Below are 22411 nucleotides of genomic sequence, written 5' to 3' on the forward strand. Positions count from 1 at the left end.
AATTGGCTTTTTCCAAAACATTGTTATTGTTAGGCTCCGTCTCCCTCACACCCATCCAAGATTTCTCTCCTCTTTCTAGTTCCTGCTGCTGCGCATTTGACGCTGAATCGCTCTTCGACGGCAAGCAGCACGGGTCGAGGTGAGCCTTGAACCTTGCTTTCTTCTACGACTTCATTTCTCTATCCTCGTTCCCCGTAACCTTCTGTATTTTCCCATGTTTTGTTCAACATAGAACCCAGCCCACTATTTTAGCTCTAAAGTTGAAGAAAAGATATCACTTGCATAAATCATAATTAAAATGAGTTTCATGTGTGAATGAATCTCACTTGAATATTCCGTTGTATGTTTTACGTACGTGATTTCTGGTCAGGGGTTAACACTTAACAGTTGCAAAGAAGTATTTAAAATTTATCAACTAATTCTCATTTCATGACATTTCTCTAACTTATCAGTTGAAACTAACTTCATGGGATTTTTTTATGGAAACATATTTGAGAAAATAATCACTACAATAGTTGGTTTGTTGTATACAAATAGTCAGCTTGTTATATAATCTGACTAGAACAATTACTTCCTCAATGCTAATTGCATCGACCGCTTGCTCGCAGAACGGATATAGATGTCTATTCCAGCCAGCATGAGCTTATCCGCTGTTGGGGTCGTTGGTGCCGTCAACGAATGTGTCACTTTGTTTCAATGGGCCAAATCTGCCATTCCCTCTCTTTACTCCCGATGGAGTGGCTCACAGGAGCAGATTCTCCAGGACCATGTGTTGCAGTTGGAGAGTGGCCTACAACGCCTCAGGGACACCCTTCCTGCAATGTACGACCTCGTTAATAAAGCAGAGTGGAGAAGCCACGAACCTGTTGTGGCCAAGCTCCTTCCTAATCTCAAGGATGCAGTAGCTGAGGCCGAGGATCTTCTTGATGAATTTGGATGGTACGAGAAGAAGGTACAAGTGGAGGGCAATGCAAGCCAATCTTCTTTCATTGACTTCTTTCATACCGTCGTACAAGGCAGCTTCAACAAACTGAATGATGTACAATTGAGGTTGAAGGACGAGAGCTAGGTCAAGCTCGATCAAGATTAAAAAAAACGCCCCGCGTCGCCTAGCCCTGGGCGACTCGGGCGCGACCGTTCTCGTAGCGCCGCCGCCGCTCCTTTCTCGTCTCGCCGCCGCGCCGCCGCTGGAGGACGCCTCCTGGCGAAGCCCGCGCGGCCGACGGCGGCGGCGGGGCGCCTTCCCGCGGCGGCCTCCGGTCTGTAGGGCGGCAGCTCCGGGCGGCACGTCGGCGTGCGTCGGGACTCGTCCGGGATCCCGACGACCGGTGGCTGTTCTCGGTGTCCTCACGTGGGGCGCAGCAGCGATCACCGGCGGCATGGCAGCGAGGCTGTGTCGGGGCGTGAGGCATGTGCGACGTGATGATCAGATCTGATTGCTTGTGTGGCGGCTGGGCTGCTACTTGGCATTGGGCCTGACCACGTCTCGGTGGAGTTAGGCCAAGAAACTATGGGTGCTGCTGCCATGCGTGATGCAGCGCCATGGTTCTTGGCTGCCGGACAATTCTGCTTTCCGTGCTTCAGATCCGGCCATGTCGGCTCCTAGGTCGATGGCTTGGACAAAACTCTCTTCGGCGAGGTGGCAATCAACGATGATGATGATGTGCTGCACCGTACGTGTTGGTCCATAGTGATCACTCTGGCTTTGTGTGGCGTCTATCTACGGATTGCGAAGACCACCGAAAGATCTTCGCGAGGATTTCTCCTTTCTGATCTGGTGGTTGCCTTTGACCGTGAGATGCAATATATGGACGACGGCTTGACGCAGAGGGTAAGGTTGTGCAGTGGCGGAGGTCGGCTTTCTAGCCCAGCACATGCAGCTGCTTGGATTGTGGAAAAGTGGTGACGACAACATATGATTGACTCAAATGGTGGTGCTTCTCAAGTACCTGGTCTTGAGCTCCGGGGTGAAAACCTAGGTCTGGCACAAGTTGGTCATACATGGCAAGGGCGATGCTTTGTGTCGTTACCTTGTTGAAGGCATTGCTCGGATTTGCTCAGACTGGTTCTTCAGGGTGAAAACTTAGAATCTGACCTTTGATGGCTGGATCCGATGACGGTGCCGTAGAGCGTCGCTCCCTTCATGAAGGCGTTGCTGTTGAAGAACCTCATTGTCATTATGGTGTCATGAGATGGTTGGTGCGGATACAGTTGTTGTTGTATTTTGTCGATCGCAGATTTGTTCGATTTGTTTTTTTTCTCGTTTAGGCATAGCTTTGGTCTTATATGACTTTGCTATTTGCCAGCGGGTTTTCCTGTGTGTGTTGGTGTTGGCTGTGTGCATCTTAGCTATGCAGAGGCCGGGTGTGTGCTCACTGTGTTTGTATTTACTTGATGCTTCGTTTTGAGTCAATAAAATCCATCCTTTGTCGAAAAACAATTGAGGTTGAACCATCTTTCAAGTCAGCTAGAAAATATGGGGCTTCGTGGAGTTACACGATGCTTTGACAAATTAGTCAGGCCAGAGACCACATCCTTGCCAAATGAAACAAAAATATTTGGTCGTGACAAGGAACTAAAGCAGCTATTGGGATTTCTCAATGTACCTACAATTTCAAAACGCAAGAGAGCAACTAAAACTAGTTCAATCAATGCATCAGCAAGCAACCATGTTAGTAATGAATCAAGAGCATTGGATCTTCCTGTTTTGCCAATTGTTGGAATTGGTGGTGTTGGAAAGACTACATTGGCCCAACATATTTGTAGCCATCAACAAGTGAAATCTCACTTTGAACTGATAATTTGGATTTGTGTTTTAGATGACTTTGATGTGAAGAGGTTAACTAAAGAAGTAATACAATCATGTACTGGAAATGAGGCAACCAGTGATAATTTGGATTCTCTTCAGCGTGCTCTCTCTAACCATGTGAACAACAAAAGGTTATTGATAGTTCTTGATGACACGTGGGATGATGCCTTGAAGGAAAATGGGCAGTGTTGGAAGAGGTTTTGTGCACCTTTTAGAAGTGCCCTAGATGGAAGTACAATGTTGGTCACCACTAGATGTCCAAATGTTTCCCAGGGGGTACGCACAATGGAGCCGATTATAGTTGAAGGTCTGAAGGACGACATCTTTTGGAATTTCTTCAAATTGTGTGCGTTTGGATCAGAGGGTTCTAACAGTGATCCTGAGTTAGAGCACATTGGTAAATGTATACTTCCTAAGCTGAAGGGTTCACCTTTGGCCGCAAAAACTCTAGGGCGCATGTTAAGCATGGACCTTCAAGCATCGCATTGGAATTCCATACGTGAGAGTGAACTGTGGGAGTTGAAACAAGAGGAGACTGACATTTTGCCTGCACTTCGGTTGAGCTACATGTATTTACCGTTCTATTTGAAGCAATGCTTTGCATTTTGTGCTGTGTACCCCAAAGATTACAAATTTGATAAGACACTCTTAGTTGAAATTTGGGCGGCAGAAGGCCTTGTGGATCCTCAAGGTGGTATTCCGATTCAAGATATTGGTTATCAGTATTTTGAAGACCTTGTCACACGATCCTTCTTCCAAAAAATCAGCAGTAGATATGTCATTCATGACTTGCTACATGATATGGCACAAATGGTTTCAAAGCAGGATTGTTGCATCTTAAGAAATAAGAGTGACTTGGATAAGGTTCCCCAAAATGTTCGTCATCTCTATGTACTCCCTAGCAGTGAGTTTGATGATTCCAGCTTGTTGAGGCTATGCAAGTACACAAAGTTGCGTACCATAATTTGCAAGAAGGATTTAAAGAAGAAAGCAGGCTTTGTAATGAGCAAATGGTGTACTAAACTTCCGCGTATGCGCGTCATTTCTTGTGTCTCCACAGATGAGTTACCAGATAATATTGGCAACTGGAAGCATCTTCGGTACATTGAGATCGTCAAAGCTCGTCCTTTGAAGAAAATTCCTTCAACATTTTGTTGGCTTTATCATTTGCGGATTTTATATGCCAAGAATTGCAGGCTAGAGAGCTTGCCCGATGGCTTTATTAAGTTGATTAGTTTACGGAAGTTCGAATCAGTTGGATTAACATATTATGATGGGCGTCGTATGTGTCTTGGTCACACCAATAAGTGCAGAGAATTTACGTTACTAAAGAATCTGAACCGGTTTCGTGGGCACTTGCAGCTTATTGATGTTCGCGTGCTAAGTAAGGATCATGCCGCAGAAGCAGACCTGAAGAATAAGAAATATCTTCATGGGTTGAAACTGGATATGGGGAAGCCTGAGGATCATGCCATATATTACCATGGGCTTTATATCCCCAACAATGATATAGAAGTGGTTGAAGTTCTGCAGCCTCCTCTCAGTCTGAAGTCTCTCGTCCTAAAATATTATGACAGTATCTCGCTCCCAAGTTGGTTTCAACCAAAAAACCTGACAAGCTTAAAATCACTTACTTTTGAATGTTGTTTTCAACTTGGGAGCATATCACCTCCCTTTATCTCACGTGGAATAAACATAAATGCGATACCTGCAGTTGCTATATTCTTGTGCCTGGAAGAGGTAACCATTGATGGGTGCGACAATATATCAAGCATCGAGCATTTTCTGCATCCCGATTATGTACCAGCCATCAAGAAAATAAGAATTAAAAAGTGCAACATGTTAGCATCAGTAGCAACTGAGAAGTTTGGGGATTTTCATTTCCTTGAAGAACTGGAGGTGCACCATTGTCCAAAATTCTGCTCCCAAAGATTGGTATCGTCGTCCCTTAAGAAACTCGGCCTGCATAGTTCTGGTCTCTTTTGGACTATTGACTGCTGCTCCCTCACCTACTTTCATTTGGAATGGGAGTTTGTCACATCCATTGATCTAGAAATGTGGAGTCTTCCATCTCTACGGGAGTTAATCATTAGATGCAAAGCTCTTGCATCTATTGGAGGCAGCCTTACAGCATTCTCATCCCTTAGGATCCTAACAGTTATATACTGTGATAAATTGTCCACGCTTGATGACCTCCTAACACAAGAATATCTACCTGCTATTGAGGAAATTAACATCAGACATTGTCACGAGTTACTTTCTCTTCCAGCTGAAAGGTTTGGGAGTTTTTCTAATCTAAAACATATGGAGGTTTTACAGTGCCCAAGTCTCAGCTGGCAACAAGGATTAGCACTGCCATCATCTCTTCAAAGGCTCAGCTTAATGCGATGTGGGGATGCCTCTCCATATGTTCTTAACTGCCTACGGAACCTCACCTCCCTTGTCTCACTGAACATGGGTGGATGCACCGGTATAACATCCATTCCAAGTGACATTTGGCTCGGTAATCTTGCATCACTTGAGAAATTGGTGATCAAGGATTGTCCAAACCTAGTTTCAATTGGTGGAGCAAAGGCAGTTGCAAAAATAAAGACTGTGGAGATATCCATGTGCCCGAAGTTAAAGGAAGCGGAGCAGATCAACAAAATATCCCGCCTAAGGTATTTTTTCTAACACTCATTTGCTGTCCAGCTTTACTTCCCTTTTGTTCAAAGTTCCCAATAGTCCCAGTTTGCTTTTACTGACTATGTTTTGTTCTTCAAGAGACTGGAGGCACCGAAGAGAAATAGCTAAATTAATTGGAAAATGAGGACAACAAGATTTCGTGCCTCTGTCTCATCGTCTATCTATCTGCCCATGGCTGATTTATACCGTTTTGCAGTTGCATACCATCAACAATTTCCCATATTTGTACTGATAACTATCAGTTCCCAGTTTGCACCATCGTAGCAAACTCGTTGTAATCTATGAAGCGACAGAGAATCGCCGTACATCTGTAGGACATGATGTATCCGTATGCATTTGTGTTTTGGTTCATCTTAACTCTGGGAAATGTTTACCTGCCTCCATGAGTGCTGCATCTGCCCGTTTGTGATCTTTCCCCTTCTGTAGTTTTTCTTCTTAGCTCTGTGGTTTGTGCTTGTGTTGTCTTTCTTCTTTGGTTTCCCCTTTCTCTCTGGTTCTGGCTTGTAAGAAGACATGAGTCATCTGTCTCAACATTTTCTCCTGTTATGAATTGGCGCCCGCTTTGGTCGGGTCCAAGGAAAATAAGATTGATTTAACTACTCTGAACAATGAACACGTAGGCAAATAGTTTCTAGTTTCAGAAGTAAAGAAACATTAGCTAGTTTGCCATAGCATTTTGCAGGTCTAGATTTCGATGCCTCTGATGATTATTCCTAACTGCAACAAAGTTAAACTAAATGCCCTTTCTTAGGTTTGATGACTGGTGGAAGGCTGCACTATCAGCCACTTCGAAAAGGAATTATTTCAGGTACAGTATATGCATGTGATGCTGATTGTTGGTGCTAATGCTGCTTGGGTGACTTAAGAACCTGAACTAGAGAAGCCTCCTTGGGTCTGTGAAGCGAGGAAGAACAATTTGGCTTGCTGGGTTCAGACTTCAGAGACTAGTAGCCTCTTGTGTTTGTTTCCTTGCATGTTCGTGCCGTTGCAAATTCAAACATTGTCATCCTTGCCTCCACCACCCCACGTCCAGCATCCTTGCCAAGAACGCATCGGCCGCCGTACAGCTCCGGCAACAAGAAGTCACATGCGGCCACTGCCCGTCTGTCCCCTCGGCCCTCCAGCACCACCTGCAGGAAAAGGAGCAGGGGCGTCCTGCAGGCAGAAGAGGCCATCTTCATCATCTCCTCTTGGTGCCAACCAGCAGATTCAGGTGGGAGGAGGAACAGCTCGAGGGAAACAGCAGTAGCCACTGGCGGTGGTGGTGGGGAATCAATAGAATTTGTCAGTGTATGAGCAATCATATAAGATGATAAGCATATGCTCTTCCTATCTCATCTTCTTTGATGAAAGCCTTTTCTCTCCCTGACAGGAATTCTTCTCTTCAACTATCACAAGAATGATATACGTATATACCAACCAACGTTTGCTAGTTGCTGCATACGTATTATATTTGATCGGACTTGGGAAAAGAACACAAAATTGAGCTGGCTACTACATAACATCCAAACAACTAACAGTGGAAATATTTTGTTTACGCAGATAGACCGAGTCTCAAAGCACAGGACTACTTGATTGATGCCACATAAAACATATATGCTCGCTACGCTCACCTCGAGATCTGCATCCTCGCATGTATTCCCGGCTGCATTTCACTTTTTGTTGTTGTAAACACACCTGGCGTTACGCATTAATTTCCAGTAGGTGCCGTCATGTTCTTCTTGGTCCAGATGAACTCTTGACGGTTCAGGCCGGTTCACACCCGGCTGGATTTTCCATCGGCATTTGGCAATGCCCCAAAAATATGCCCCGGCAATAGAATCCCATTCCAAAACTAGCATGTTGCTGCAGCATCAACAACTCAAATGGTTCTTTACAAGTATATCAGGAACTTGCTTGCAGTCAAGCAGGAAGCCAGTAGCTCTTTGTATCGTCTCTTGGAACCTGCAGATGAGCAAGTCAAGCTCACATCTGTTCTACTACACTAGCGTCCTTCAAAGCACCGCTGGATATAAGCTCTGTCAATGCTATTTCATCGGCTCGGCCGATCTCACATGGCACATTGGCCTTTGCTTTATATCCTCAGCCACGATGTACTACCTGAGAGAAACAAGATAAGCCGTCAGATTCACAAAGAAATGGAGATTGATGTGACGATGAATTCTTTAAATTCACAGGCAGTCAACATGATCTTCCGTAGAATCATCGTACAACTAAACTGCAATCTGTATATAGCAAGGTTTGACAAGTCAGTGATGCTGGGATTTCAATAGCAAGGTTATTTTAAGGGTTCTCTGACTTTATTTAAATCATATATCGCCACTATTGCAAGAAAAATTGTACCTCTCTTGAGGGAAAGAACAGTACATGCTCCACTAGGACTGATGATAAATACATAGAGGAAAGCTAAATACATGTTACGAATAATCACCTCAGCAAGCTCACTTTTCGTCAACAACTCATGTAGTTGTTTTAAAGGGTCCCTTCTTGTGAATTTTTATCAGCATACTCTCCTTCTGAACAAAAAAAGAGCACATGGGTTTTCAGAACTAGCTTTTGTGCAAAATTTTGGAGTGGTTTCGGTTTTATTGTATTTCACTTACAATAGACAGAGTGAAACCTTGGCAAGTGGCAATAACTTGCATCGAGCAAAACAGAAGACACTGCTGCACCCACCCATCAAGTTTAACTACAGGGTGAACTAGCAGTGCATCCATCTACAAAAACGCAAGTGCATCCAAATAGATTCCCAGTGAATCCCCTTTATTGCCTCATGCCTTTGCTACGTGTGGGTTAGGTCATAACCTGCAATGAATAAAATAGATAGCATGATTTTATAATGTGCGAAATATCAACAGCCAAGCATGGCCAAATAGTTGATCCAACACCTGCCGTTACCTCTGGATTCAATAAAATAAATAAGGCTGAGACAACTAGCATTAAGCATTAGAAGGAAAATAAAACTGAAGGACAGCAAATACAGCACTAATCTTCAACATAAAATAAATAAGGCTGAGACAACAAAGCTATTTTCTGAATACCATGTTCAGATTCTGAATCCAATTGTTTCACTGCAGGATAACCATAATTGCTAATATTTGAACTTGCAGGATAACCGCTATATGTTCAGGAAAAATACAGGGTTATGTATGCATCACTTGGAAGTGGATTGCTTAGCTTCTCCTGCTTGTAAAGTGGAAGCATTTTATGCTTTGTGCTACATGCAGCTTTCCTTTTACATGTCCATGACTGGCTATTGGCCCATAACCAAATTTATCATGTTTTCTCTGCCCAAAGGGTGTTGCCACTTTGCTTGTTTGATTAGAATATTGAAATGCATTGTGATTAATTAATGGTTCATTGCACGGCAGGGCATTTCAACGGAACATGAACCAGAGACTAGCAGTTTTCACACACTGATTACTGTCAGATGGCCAAGCTATTGCTCAAGTGGTTCCAAGATAAAATTCATGAAGCCTCGCTTTTCTAGCTTATCATCCCCGTAGTTTCCACATGTAACCCCCTCAACACATTTTTTCAATCGGTGCTTCAAAGCCATTCTTCTAACAGCCTTGGAACCGCCCTCTGCTAATGGCATTAAAAGAAAAGAAGATCAAAGAAGTAGATTCAAGATACAGTACACCCTGACCCTACTCTATTGCTACTTGATGATAGTTGTGCAGAGAAAAAACTCCTATAAATCGGCGCAGAACGTTGTAAATCGATGATGTGGGACCAAAAGCGATCCAGCACAGCTGGTCTTACCCGTAGCAGAGCTGGCCTGCGTCCCGTCCCGCTCCGGCGCGCATCCCCTCGCTGCTGCACGAGTCTCTGGCGTGAGGAACGACGGCGACGAGACGAAGCGCGACCCCCACGCCCTCCTCCTCCTCTCACGGTGGCCGCCGGTGGTGCTCTTCTCCGCTGCTCACTGAACTCGAACGGATCCCACGCACTCCGCGCGTGATTCTCGACATTCTTTTACCGTGGATTGATCGAATCTTGCTGGCGGAAGGACGCAGGTACTCGCCGTCACCGGGCTGGTGAGCCGGGATCTACGTCGAGAAGAATGCCTACGACCTGCATCACGTCACACTAAGCACGCAGGTTATTCCTGCACTGCAACTAGCGTTCTGCCGCAGCCTGCAGGCTACAACCGCGTCAGTTTATTCAGATCATTGCTCTGCTCGCTTCTCAGTTCTGAAAGATGGAAAATTACCGCATCGATATGGTGGGAATTATTGTTGCGTTAGCTAGATTCTTGCACTAGGTAGGTAAGTGGAGAGGAGAAACAATATGTTCTTTAGCGGATGCAAACCTGTTCATGCTTGAATTGGACCAAGAGTTTATGTTCTTTAGTGGAGAGGAGAAACATGTCTCGTTTGGGGGACGCAGCTTTGGGCTAGCTAGTACTGTCAGTGCTTGCTCTGCGCTTGCCATTATACTGGCGGCAGGAAAGAACATGAGTATGCATATCAAAGTGCTGCGGAGTGAGGCGCGTTGGTGGTCGACGCGCTGATTGATGTGTACTGTAAGTGTCCCAGGCTCTCACTCTGCTTTGGAGATATTTATCGGTAGCTGAATAAAAGCTCTGGATGGTTCCACTTCTGCGCTTTATCAGGACTTCTGCCAATATTCTCAAAGGAGACATGTTTATTTTCTTTGACCCATTCTTCAATGGGTCTGTGCAGCTGGAACAGAATTAACATGTCATATATGAATATGATTCTACCCCCCAGCAATTTCAGACTGATTTCCCTTTTTAACTGCTCTGTAAAGCGGATTACAAAGGTTTTTGGCGGGTAGGCTTCAGGATCTAATCACTTTGCTGGTGGCTACTGATCAATCTGGTTTCATCATCTTTGTCGAAAAAGCCTGGTTTCATCAAGAAAAGATCCATAGCCGACAACCTCCTGTGTGCGATGGACCTTATACAAACTTGCAGGAAAAGACAGAAGAAAGCCTTGGTCCTCAAACTTGACTTCACCAAAGTGTTTGACGCCGTATCATGGGAGGCTTTATTTGCCATCCTGAGAACATGAGGATCTTATAAGCAGGTGGGTTTTGTGGATGATTTCTCTGCTAACGACTTCCAAAACTGTTGTTCTTTTAAATGGGGTCTCGGGCAACTGGATTGACATTCACAGTCTCTTTTCATTTGTAGCGGAGGCAAGTTTAAAGAGGAGCTACGGTGGATTTTGCATAGTTCGAAGAGAAAGAGATGGAACAGTTTTTAGAACTGGGTAAAAAAAATCCATTAAGGGCCTTGTTTCCATTTTCATGTATCCTGAGCTAGTCAGTGGAGCTTTCTGCTTGTTTTTTCGTTGTTTACCTCTTTGGGGCTAGCTCAGACCCCTGTTGTAGGTTTTATTCTGCTTCTTTCTTTTCCTTGTACATTTATATTTGAAAAACAATAAAAATACACACAGCAAAGTCGTGTTGTTTCCGGTCAAAAAAACTTATGGAGGTTTATTGTTTTCATTTGTTCACTGTATTTTATGAATTTTTAATAACTTTTCATACTTCCCGGTAGCTGTACGTTGCTCCAATACATAGTAAAATATCACAGGATAGATGTCACAACCTTTCTCCTAATGATTCATTGAATGATCCTTTTCTTACCGACAAATTGTTGTAACTGGGAGGCTTGTTTCATAATATAACTGCAGAAGGTTTCTAGCACACAACGATGTGCCATCGAATCATTTATATTCTGATCCGTAGCTGTTTTCATACCCCAAATGCAGTTTTATAACACTTCGCTATCAGAAATTTACTTAGCAACACCAAAATATTATCAGGAACTTCTCAACAAAAAATTTAAAACCTAAAGATCCATTGACGTGCCCGGATTTTGAAAAGTAAGTACTGTTCCAGGGTTTAGTGTTGTTGCTTCAGTCCACGAACCACGATTCCTTAAAAAGCAAGCTATTGGTTAGCGAGTTATAGATGATATATTAGTTGACTTCTGTTGTCAGAGAATATTTTAAATTAGTTAACCATAACAAGGATTTATGAAAGCTTATATTCCACAAAGACATTATTTTGCATAAAACTCATCCGCCCTTTCAACTGAGTCAAAGTGTTCCCCAAAATCAAACAGTCATATCGTGTCTATCTGCAAAGAAATCTAATCAGTTTTGTAATTAAATATTCTGTGAGAACAAAAGGGTGACCTCAGCTCATTCACTTTTCCTGTACATTATTAGTTTCAAATCTACAAGTTGTCAAGAGGCAGTTTGCCCTTTGTATATATGTACCTTTGGCCATGCCGAACAGCCTTCCCTGTACTTTATCTGCCCAAATATATATTCAAACAATATTTTACACATATTACTGGTCTAGTTGTCAAACTAGATTATGGCTGAAATTTTAGTGAAAGCAATGTGTAGGTGTATGTTAAGGTCTGAAAGTGAAAGTCCTCAACTTTTCTGTTGCAACTACGACAAAGGACAAAGAACCGTTCTTTGTCTCTATAATCTCTGATCCTTGTCACTGGAGACGGGCACGCCCATGGATAAGAAATGAGAGTTCATGTGCATAGGGGCTGCTTGATCAGCATGATCCAGAATCTTGTCCGACTGGAGTCAAAACTGGAAGATTCGAGCCCACGACCCCGCGCTCAATATAATACTTATGCATGGGGGCAAATTCAATGGGGCTCATCACTCTTATACTGTCTGAACGAGTGGTCATGTTAGAGCTTCATAGTTCATACTGATGAAACTTGCCCAAGGCTTGTAGCCATTTTGATTAGACACTTCAGATCAAAATAAGAAGCTCAGATGGAAATGGTTGCGCTTCCACACAAAACCCTGCTGGCAAGGTCTCCCTTTGCAGATTAATGAGATTGAAAGGGATGCAGCTTCTGATCTTCACCTTGGAAGCAGTTCTACACCTGTGCCTCTGCAGCTCCCCGTCTGCTGCAATCTGTACCTGTCAAGTTCAGAGGGAAAAAAGGATGGTCGCAGAATTCTAGGTAAATGATTCACCTGCAAGGTGTAATCTGCCACACAATATAGAAGATCAACAAGGACTGCAAACACAACTTCTTCTTGTGGGGGATCACCAGAGCATCTTGTCTCATCGCCCTCGGGTTGTAGGCGGTTGGAGTTTGCTTGTATCCTGTACTAACTTGTGTGTTCTCCTGCATATCCGTGGAAAAAGATATTTTCCAAGTCTCTCATCCAACCTTAGCCACTCTAGAAATGTTGACAACTGCTACACGATCTGTCATCCAACCGTAGCCACTCTAGAAATGTAGACATCTGCTACACAATTGGACTTGCTACCTAGTGTAGTGGTTCTTACAACTTCTGAAAAAGTGGTTTGTTACATGTTATCCACACATTAGACTCCAGATAGTCACATCATGGCTACTTATTTGTGGAGTATCTAGACCACCTCAGCTTGAAGATGATCGCAGCTCAGATTTTGACATATGGACATCACGATACCAACTACTCCTATTTCCATAGGCAGCCGTAGCAGTCAGTGTGATAAATTCAGTGAGCATTCTGCCTTGCTATACGGGTTTTGTTACAGTAAGAATTGTCTCTTACCGATAAGCTTATCATTTCTTAAGGAGAGATAACTTTCCAAGCAATCTTGTGACAAAGCATATTCTATGTTATTTTTGCAAAGCACAATTATTGATCAAATTAATGATAATCCTCTATTAGTTGAATAAATTGTTTGGCTTTCAACCATGCCTTTTCTTGGAAGGGCAAAACCGGTAATTTTGTTAAGAAAAGACAAAGTGTGTTCTAGATACTAGTTGCATAAATTATTTGGTTTTCAACCATGCCTTTTCTTGGAAGGACAAGAATGGTTGTTTCCTTGAGAAAAGAAAACGTCTTATATCTTCCTAATGTGTGGGAGAAATGCAAATGTCATAATAGCTCGTAATAATGCTTCTCTGAGAATCTCTTATTTTTTTAATGTCAAAGTGATAGTTTTGTGGACCTCGGTTGAAATATGAATCTCCAGTTAACCCTCTCCATAAGAGTAGTTTCAAAGTTCAAATAGATTGCACACTTAGCCTAGCATTATAAATAATATTTTTTTAAATTATTGGAATAGAAGGAAACATGATATAATATTGGAGGTTGATGGGACAAGCAATAGATAACAATCCAATCCAAACGTGTTCTCTGATACTTAACATGTTTGAGTTTATTTTATCAAACCCGATGATTACTTGCTTGATTGGCCGACCACTACTATATATGTGGTACTTGCTATTTGTTCCCTCTTTGCCTCATCACTCCAAGACCCCTCCCTTTCCTTGACATGGAGCTTGAGCTTAGTCTAGGCGATCTTCCAGCTCCAGTGAAGGCCAGCACCATGCCTGCGTCGGCGACATGCCAAGGAGAAGACCACGACGACCTTGCGCTAGGGCTACGAGTAACGGCTACCCAAAGAGCTGACCAAGATAACCAGAGGATAAGCATAGAAACTGCGGAGGGAGAAGAAGATAGCGACGAAGCATGCCGCGAACTGCCTGTCAGAGCAAGCCCTTTTCGCCAAGCCTCTTCACAAACAGGTGAGTTGAAGAGAATCCTGCGGAACAAGCTGTTGAATTGATCGGTTTTCGGTTCCCATCCCAGTAGGTCTATCCATATGTTGCTATGTGCTCGTAGCTTCTGTGTCTGTAAAAGTCTTTGTATGCTGATGAGTCTTTTTATCTGTACAGCGAGTGCGAATTCACGCGGGTTTGATGTGAACGCTGCTGTTCCGGTGGATGGCAGAGCATCGATAGCGAGGTCTTTGCCACCGCCGTCCATGCATATGGAGGTTCCTGTGGCACAGGGAGTTGATGAGGAAGGTTCAGAGGACGAAGACAATGGAGGTGGAAGGGTGAGGAAGAAACTGAGGCTGTCCAAGGAACAGTCTGCGTTTCTAGAGGGTAGCTTCAAAGAGCACAGCACGCTAACCCTGGTATGCACCTTCTGCCTGCATATTTTCTTAATCGATCAAAATAAGTGGATGATATAGCTGGATATTCATTCGGCATATATACAGGAACAGAAGAGCTGTTTAGCCAACCGGCTGAGCCTTCGACCGCGCCAAGTTGAGGTCTGGTTCCAAAACAGAAGAGCCAGGTATGTAACAAAATTTATATAGCAGTAATTTATATACCATTTTTTGATGTCACCATTTTCCAAAACAGAAGAGCGAGGAAATCTAACACCATGTTTATCACAGGACGAAGCTGAAGCAGACGGAGGCGGACTGCGAGCGCCTGAAGCGCTGCTGCGACGCGCTGGCACGGGAGAACCGTAAGCTCCAGCGGGAGGTGGCGGAGCTGCGCGCCTCCCGTGCCCCGTACCCGCTCTACAATCTGAATCACCACCTGTCTGGGTTCAGCACGGTGCTCCCAGCGGGCTCATCATGTGACGCCACCACCCGTTCCACCGTCTCCGCCGCGTCATCTCCGGGACTGTCGCCGATGTCCACCTTGTTTCCCGGCAGGCCTCACTTTGGCCCCTTCACCGTCGTCAGCCACCCGGTGCCCCCCCTACGCCGCCAGCCGTCAGCGACATTGTGACGTGGCTGGCTTAGCCTGGCCGGCCCGTTCATGTTGCCTTAGTTATGTAAATAGTCTCTTTTTTTTGTCACCAGTGATGTACACATGTATGCATCATACTTTGTAAACTCTATATAGTTTAGCCAGTTTTATAACGGTAGATGAGCTCGCTTATAGTAGGTGTGGAATTTGCTATTACGTGGCTGACTTTGGAAAGTTGATTTGGCTTTGTAAAATATGATCAATGATGTGGTTTGTAGAGGTGTCATCCTGGCAATTGTCAGGAGACCTCTAATTTCCATTTGTGTACCAGTCACAGTGTAGCACATGCCATTTCATGGTTAAACATTAACTGTGACCCAATGACTCTGCATGCTGGCTGAAAATGACAATGAAATTGGTGATGCTGACCTCTGCAAATTACAATCATTGAGGCTGTATCACTGTCACTACGTATGCGTATGTGTAGGAGAATTTGCCAGTTATGAAACTTCTCTTGGTGGTTGCGTGATTGCCGGCAAAAAGAAACAAACGAGAGGGAGCATGCAACGTGTAGCAACACTGGCCAAATAATCAAACTGCTGTATGGAATTCTGGGTTCCCGCCGGACGCCGTCAGCATCAAGTTGAATATGCGCTGCACAACTGTCACCTAAGTGTACACTACGTTAGAATTATGTCGATTATCTATATAGGGATATAGTTTGGACTCGGAATATGCAGAGGGTTAGGTGTTTAGTTCGAACATATGAAAGTCAGGACTATTAATGAAGTGCACCGTCGCATGGCCAAAAGAGACTAAACGAAGCTGTTGGCTAGACAGGAGATCACGAAGGGGATGGTCCGGGCGACTGTGCCAAGGGTATCCGGACAGGCCATGGGGCATTGAGATGTGTCTGATGGCCACGGCCAACTTGTCGTCGATTCGTATTATGTGATTTAGTTCATGGAAGGAGCACCCATAGTCATGCTCCTAGGGAATGTATTGATATTGGTTAACATACACGTATCATCTCCCTGTTCTTAGAAAAAACATATCATCTCTCTCATCTACTTTTAGTAATGATCTATTTGCATCTTTTGTAACACACTTTTCAATGTCAAGCATTGTAAGATAAGATAAGCTTGGCGATTACGCACGTCGAGACAAGGGGAGAGACACAGGAAGTTGACAGGGCCAGGTCTGGCTTACACCTGTTGAAGTGGACGACCAGCTACAACACTAGAGTAGCATATATTCGCACTCGAAGCTTTGATTGGGTGCTCACATGCCGACGACCACGGCGACACGTGTGCGCGCTCGCTGTCGCAAATGATCCATCCAACGTCGACGCAAACACTTACGCGATCTGAAATCTGAACATCCAATCAATGAATAGTAGATGTTCTGCAGAAAATTATTGAAGACTTTGCTTCTAGAGGTTTGCCACAACACCCTATTCTGAATAGCATGCCTTGTCCGGTGCTCCAGCCTGATTGTATTGAAAGGAGAATCTTTTCTTGAAGGGTATTGAAAGGAGAATTTAACGAAGCCAGGCTTCTGAAGGAGGTTTTGGATGCTTTTGCAAACACCAGGGGGCTGCCCATCAATATTGATGATACTGATATAGTTGCCATATCTAAGTGTCTACAGATCAAATAAACAATTCTGAGTTTCAAGAGATCAAGTAAAAACAATTCTACCCATAAGCAACGATGATGCTGTGGTTAGCTTTACATAAATAGACATGTGACGTCTTTTAGATCTACTAAATCACCATTGTCTTCATCTTCCTGGCCCACATCCTTCACTTGCAGTTTGTTCTTATGGATATTTAGGAATGATAGGTGTTGCATCAAATTGTAGCTTTCAGAAAACATCAAAGCAATCCAAAACCTCCTTGAAACTGAGATAGATATGGGGAATCATGTAATACATAACCAGATGGAGTCTCGAGGAGCCTATGTAACATTCTCCGTGGCAGGGCTAAACCAGAAATATTTTTCTTGAGTTTGCCACTAAGCAAGGCTGAACCATATAAAGTTGTCCTTTCTCTAGCTCGAGGTCAGACCCTCCTTTGTATCCCATGGAAACCTACAGCCATTCATGTCTGGTATGTCTCCATAATCGAGCAAAAATTCATGTCTGGGTTATGCTTTGGTTTCCAGTTTGTTGTTGCTTTGAACTGATAGTAGTTACGCCCTCTGTTCCAGTTTGATTTAAACTTTCAAAACGTCTTATATTTAGGAATGGAGGTTGTACTACTTGAGAAATTGTTTTTCTGTACTGTAATACTCAGAGGGGTTATTTCAGTCTTATAGCTCTGAACTAATGCTACTCTAGCAATTATTGCTCTCCTGCTACCTCAGTACTCCCTCCGTCTCATAATGTAAGATGTTTTTTCGACACTCCATTAGTACTCACATATAAGATTCATTGGCCTGAATTAGTTAATTGGTTATTGTTTATTGTTCATACAATTGATTGCTCTGAATTGTTATTGTTTTATGACCTTGTAAAGGTGCCGTTCCAAGCTCCATTAAATGTTGAATGTTCACAAATAAACCAACAGTTACAGTTTTATTTTGCTTCGAAAGCGGGCTAGCCTATTTGCAGCGGTCCAAAATAAATAAGTAGACCAATACGCCAAAATGTTACAAACAGATTTGGTCCTTGAATCTGTCTATCATCATCCTATTTGCAATGCACCTGTTTGTGGTAAAACCTGTAGGTAGCCGTACTGCCATGATTTTGTCCAAAATTGTCATGAATATATTGGTCATCATTTTATGATATATGGAGAATGATGTTCTCTGATTTGCAAAGTTAAATTCTACAGAAGGACACATTCATACTATAGAATATTAGTTAAGCTTTAGCATATGGATGTCATTCTTTTTGTACCATATGTGTATATCAAATTTGAATGCGATTTGTTTACTAGTAAGTAGCTGTTGCCCGCATTTCACATTTCCTTCAGAAAAAAGAGGAGGAAATGACCAGCTGAGAATCACAAATCTGGGACCTCGGACACTACAGTGTTTCATATATCAGGCAGTATATTTAGAATGGTGAAAAACTTTGAGTTGTTCATCAGATGAATCATTAGTTGAAAAATCAGATAGGTTTTCATTTATGGTTTTGCAATTTCTGGTTGCACACACCTTCCATTGATTTATTTAATCTTTTCGCTTACATTCGAGGCTTTTTACAGTAATGCCTTCAGACCATATACAAATATCCCTGCCGCTGTTTTTCTTTTTCATTCGCCAAATGCTCAAATATGTGTACATGTATCGTTTGTCATACTTTTGACCACCTTAGCTCAAACATGTGGACCCCGCCAGTCATAATAGGTTGTCAAAACACGGCAGCGATCAGACCATGCCCCTAAATCAGTCGGGTTTTTTGTTAAATTCCACAATAGCAGTGGCTATGTGATGTTTTTTCAGGGTGGCTATGTGTTGTATTTGCCACAAAAATGCTTTTTATGTACTCATCGCATCCCCTCAATTGGTTGCATAAGCTTTTTCGAAAAGATATGAGCACTAGTTAACTCCCTCTTCGTTCCCTTTTGGGGCAGCTAGTCAATTCCTAACATGTTAGGTTATGTACAAAATACTTATTTTATTTTGATGCAAGTGATAGCAAAAGTATATACTGCATTTGCATGAACAGAAAATGCACTTGTTTAGGACTAGATCAATGGATTGATTCTGAAAACTCAAGGACTAGATCTACTTCGGTCCGACCACGAACCAAATCGCGCAATTTTATTTGTCTTTACAAGAAACATATACAGAACAAGAGTTCTACTAGTACCTACCTACCTACAAGCTGATGTCTCTGATGGTGCGTGCCTGCCCCCATCCCCATGGTGGTCGTATTCAGTTACCAAGCTCTGCCGCTGCCAGCCTCCATGTTATCCAACGCTCGGCCATTGGTTCTCATCTCCATGGAGGTAACATATTGTACCACGGACAGATCATGCGGCAGCACCGACTGATGGGCATCTGTTGTTCCTTGGTTCTCAGTTTCCGGGTTAGGATTGTGATGTTGGAATGCATGAGGCCACAGCCCTGAAACAGAACAGGTAACATTTCACTTCAGTTATACTGTAGTTGTGAAAAGGGGCTTCATTTCTGTGCATCTGACAATGGCGGAACAAAGAGCAGTGGCATTGTGTATGCACTAACAATCCAGAACAAATGTACTCATGTGGATGTGGTGGTTGCTTTATATATAAAGCGAGGAGAAAACCTATTTCGTTAATCCAGAGTAAATTATAAATGTACCGTGTTTGCTAGCCGGATGCGGGAAGAACTGCAGATAGCAGAACGAAGCAACAACCAGCCCTGCAGAGATACACCCACATGATCAGCAGTCTGTCAGTGCGATCTTCAAGAGATGGAGACACTACTGAACTTATAACGGCTCTGATGGAGTTGGAACGTACCAAGGATTCCACCGGCAAACACGTCCTGCCAGTGGTGCCAGTAGTCTGCGACCCGCGACACGCCGACCATGGCAGCGAAGAGCAGCGGCAGGATCACGATGCAGAGCTTGGCAATGTGTCCGCCCCGGTCAAACACCCTGATCTTGCCGGCAAGGTACCACGACAGGAAGCCCAGCCCGGCAAAGGACCCTGCATTCCATACCAGATGAACATGAGAAATGATCTAGAAAGATAACCAGTTCATGCTACAGTGCAACTCAAACAAGTTCAGATGGTCTTCAGAATTGCAGATGGTGGCCAAGCTTACATGAGGTGTGGCCACTGGGGAAGCTCTTGTGCCCTTCTTTGATGACTTTCGCGTCTCCGTGGCATATGACTTGTCGAGTGACCGCCTCGTAGTTCTGAAATGGCAACTGGATTCAGCATGGCAGATGTTGAAGAAATGGAAAGCTCTGACGAAGCAATTGCGGAAGAGAGCTCACCGGCACCCCGTCAGGAAAGCATCGATAGTAGAAGTTGGGGCGGGGTCGGCCGACGCCGTCCTTGATCGCGTCGGTGAGGACGCCGGTGATGAGCACGGAGAACAGCAGGCCTGCAAATTTCACCACACATCTTTCAGAGCTGATGACAAGAGCAGTGTTCTGAATGAACTGACGCAGTTGCAGTCTGCTGCAGCACAACAATTAATGGTAGCACTGCAAGGATAACCTGCCTAGTATGGCGTGATGCAGGTCGTAGGCATTCTTCTTCTTGACATAGATGGTGGCGAAGATGAGCATCGGCAGGATGACGGCGTATATCTGCAACCATCCACCGGAGCCGACGACGAGCAAGGTTCGTCAGCGGAGGAAAAAGAACAAATTTTGCAGAGATAAGGAAGATATGGTAGGTGGGGGTGGATGGGGGTACCTACCGGGACGGCCCAGACGGGGATGGTGTTGGGCTTCATGGGGTAGCGGAGGTCGTCCATCATGAACTCGGCGACGAAGCGGTGGAAGGGCGTGATGAGGTTGAGCACGACCTCGATGGCGGCGAGGAGGAGCAGCACGATCCAGTCGTACATGTGCCGCCGCGCCATCTTGGCCCCGTGGGTCCTCAGGTACGGGGGCGGCACCCCCAGCTGGATGGGCGCCGCCGCCGCCGGTCCCGGTGGCGGCATCTTGGTCTCCGGCGCGGGCAGGAGGGGGGATTCGATAGATTCGCCGGGAGGATCCTCTTGCGAGCCTGCGGGTTCCATCCGGGGTTAGCGGGGAGGACGGGGAATTCGTGGACAGGGCATGTGCGGGGAGGGAGGGAGACAGACGGAGACCGCAAGTGCGTAGATGACAGGTGCAGTGACGACAGGTACTCACGGGAGGGCGAACGAAGAGCGGAGATTCCTCCTGCCGGAGCCGGCGGTCCGGAGTCAACGGCGGCGTCAGGGACGAGCAGAGCACCACCACCACCGCCTCCTCCTCCTTCCCTGCAGGGACAGCGGCCGCGAGCTTGACGGCGGCGAGCCGCGCGGTCTCTGTTTCTTGCTTGCCTCGGCGCCTCTGTTTCTTGGATTCTTTGCGTTTCTCCGCCCTCTGGGGCTCCGGTCCGGTGCGGCGGCTCCCGATGTCGAACGCCCGCCGCCGATTTCTGCGTATCTGTTTCTCGAATTGATCTCGATGGATGATGCTTCCTCGCGTCTTCCGCGTGTGCTTTTCTCGCCTGAGAATGAGAGGATGGCCAACTGGGAGCGGCTGGCACGGGGGAGGTGTGCTAGGCTAGGCTAGGCTAGGGCGGCTGGCCCATCCATGGAGACTGGACTGGTTCGGGTTGTTGGAATCGAGCGCGTCGTGGGCTGACTTGCCGCTGCTCGTGAGCTGTGACGACGACGATTTCGGTGGTGGTTCGCCGGCCAGGCGCGACCCGTCAACGTAAGCAAACAATATCTTCTGCGGGAGATAAAATCATAAAAATGCTTTCGTTATCTGAGATTTATTATGCGTCGACAGACACTTCATCTTCAAGGCCAAGTCAGCTTCAGAAACTTCGCCGGTGAGCAATCAAGTAGAGGGTCGACACGCCGTCGAGAGGAAACAAGAGAATATCAAATTTCAAGTGAGCGCAGACAACATTCATACGTGCGAAACGGTTAACCCACTGCGTTTTGACATGTTTAGGGCATGTACAATGATTGATAAAATAGTCTTATCTTAAGTTTTGCATGTAAATTAGAAATAACAAAAAAATATGTCTACAATGGGTCATCTCTTAGTCTTATCTTTAATAATTAGTTGTTCCTAAAAATATGATGAGACAAATTGTGCTAAGAGATCATATCTTGTCTTCTTTTAAATAAGATAAGACAAGCCTTCTCTTATAATTTCTCTCTCCTCCATCTCATCATTTATCCTACGTGGCACTCTTAAGATAGAATCATTGTACATGCCCTTATATATTATACTACGCACTTGCTTTTCAACACGGTAGTTGTTTTTGAAGAGTATATTCATATGATCGAGTCGCTTTAGGATCTGCTAGTTTAATAAAAGAGTAAAGGTTAGTTCTTTTGACAGCTTAAAAAATAGGGCGACGCTACACGTCCGCCGGCGAAAATTCAAAAAGGATCTGCCACCTTTCTAACCATTGGATTGATACATTAATTACCGTCCGATCTACCAATGTAACGTAAGCAGCCACCCTTTGCAACAAGAGTGGTGTTTCTGCAACAGTCTGCTTGTTGCAATTACTCAAGCCTGCATTTTTTATTTTTTGCAACAGATATTTTTTTAGAAGATCCACCGCCTCATGAGTCGTTCGATTGCGTGATACGAGTTGTTCAATTATCTTGTCTAATTTCCCGCAACGATGCTCTTGTTGCAAGATCTGCTCTACTCTGATTTCCTGCAACAAGATCTTTGTTGTGAAACCTCATCTTCTATAATTTCCTGCAACAAGACCCATATTGTAAAACCTCTTCTTCTCT

The 22411-nt window shown here is 44.5% G+C and overlaps 3 protein-coding genes across 3 annotated transcripts; 2 read left to right on the forward strand and 1 right to left on the reverse strand.

Annotated features, from left to right (window-relative positions):
- Nucleotides 1-615: 615 nt before the first annotated feature.
- Nucleotides 616-5772, forward strand: LOC125533080 (putative disease resistance protein RGA1). Its single transcript, XM_048696863.1, has 5 exons — nucleotides 616-1050; nucleotides 2446-3586; nucleotides 3870-3931; nucleotides 3982-5469; nucleotides 5691-5772. Exons 1-5 carry the CDS (start codon nucleotides 620-622, stop codon nucleotides 5770-5772), a joined length of 3204 nt encoding a protein of 1067 aa, XP_048552820.1. The 5' UTR covers nucleotides 616-619.
- A 7966-nt stretch (nucleotides 5773-13738) lies between these two features.
- LOC125527872 (homeobox-leucine zipper protein HOX7-like) lies at nucleotides 13739-15332 on the forward strand. The gene is made up of 4 exons (XM_048692379.1): nucleotides 13739-14036; nucleotides 14187-14431; nucleotides 14516-14595; nucleotides 14699-15332. The coding sequence occupies exons 1-4, from the start codon at nucleotides 13784-13786 to the stop codon at nucleotides 15039-15041; spliced, it is 921 nt and encodes a 306-aa protein (XP_048548336.1). The 5' UTR covers nucleotides 13739-13783; the 3' UTR covers nucleotides 15042-15332.
- A 3354-nt stretch (nucleotides 15333-18686) lies between these two features.
- Nucleotides 18687-21341, reverse strand: LOC125527860 (lipid phosphate phosphatase 2-like). Its single transcript, XM_048692370.1, has 8 exons — nucleotides 20808-21341; nucleotides 20369-20679; nucleotides 20168-20255; nucleotides 19938-20047; nucleotides 19763-19856; nucleotides 19456-19644; nucleotides 19295-19354; nucleotides 18687-19078 (listed from the first exon to the last, which is right to left on the reverse strand). The coding sequence occupies exons 2-8, from the start codon at nucleotides 20612-20614 to the stop codon at nucleotides 18891-18893; spliced, it is 975 nt and encodes a 324-aa protein (XP_048548327.1). The 5' UTR covers nucleotides 20615-20679; nucleotides 20808-21341; the 3' UTR covers nucleotides 18687-18890.
- Between the last annotated feature and the right edge of the window lie 1070 nt (nucleotides 21342-22411).

The sequence above is a fragment of the Triticum urartu genome, chromosome 1 (assembly GCF_003073215.2).
Source record: "Triticum urartu cultivar G1812 chromosome 1, Tu2.1, whole genome shotgun sequence".
NCBI classification, from domain to species: Eukaryota; Viridiplantae; Streptophyta; class Magnoliopsida; order Poales; family Poaceae; genus Triticum; species Triticum urartu.

Bases quoted from the DNA above. Each gene is read 5' to 3' on its own strand.
- LOC125533080 (XM_048696863.1), top strand. From the start codon at position 620: ATGTCTATTCCAGCCAGCATGAGCTTATCCGCTGTTGGGGTCGTTGGT. The intron at 3,587-3,869 runs GTCATTCATGAC...GTGTCTCCACAG, and splicing joins AAAAAATCAGCAGTAGATAT to ATGAGTTACCAGATAATATT. The intron at 5,470-5,690 runs GTATTTTTTCTA...ACCGTTTTGCAG, and splicing joins AACAAAATATCCCGCCTAAG to TTGCATACCATCAACAATTT.
- LOC125527872 (XM_048692379.1), top strand. From the start codon at position 13,784: ATGGAGCTTGAGCTTAGTCTAGGCGATCTTCCAGCTCCAGTGAAGGCC. The intron at 14,037-14,186 runs GTGAGTTGAAGA...TTATCTGTACAG, and splicing joins CCAAGCCTCTTCACAAACAG to CGAGTGCGAATTCACGCGGG. The intron at 14,432-14,515 runs GTATGCACCTTC...GCATATATACAG, and splicing joins AGCACAGCACGCTAACCCTG to GAACAGAAGAGCTGTTTAGC.
- LOC125527860 (XM_048692370.1), bottom strand. From the start codon at position 20,614: ATGCCGCCACCGGGACCGGCGGCGGCGGCGCCCATCCAGCTGGGGGTG. The intron at 19,857-19,937 runs GTGAGCTCTCTT...TTGCCATTTCAG, and splicing joins GCTTTCCTGACGGGGTGCCG to AACTACGAGGCGGTCACTCG. The intron at 19,355-19,455 runs GTACGTTCCAAC...GTATCTCTGCAG, and splicing joins GTTTGCCGGTGGAATCCTTG to GGCTGGTTGTTGCTTCGTTC.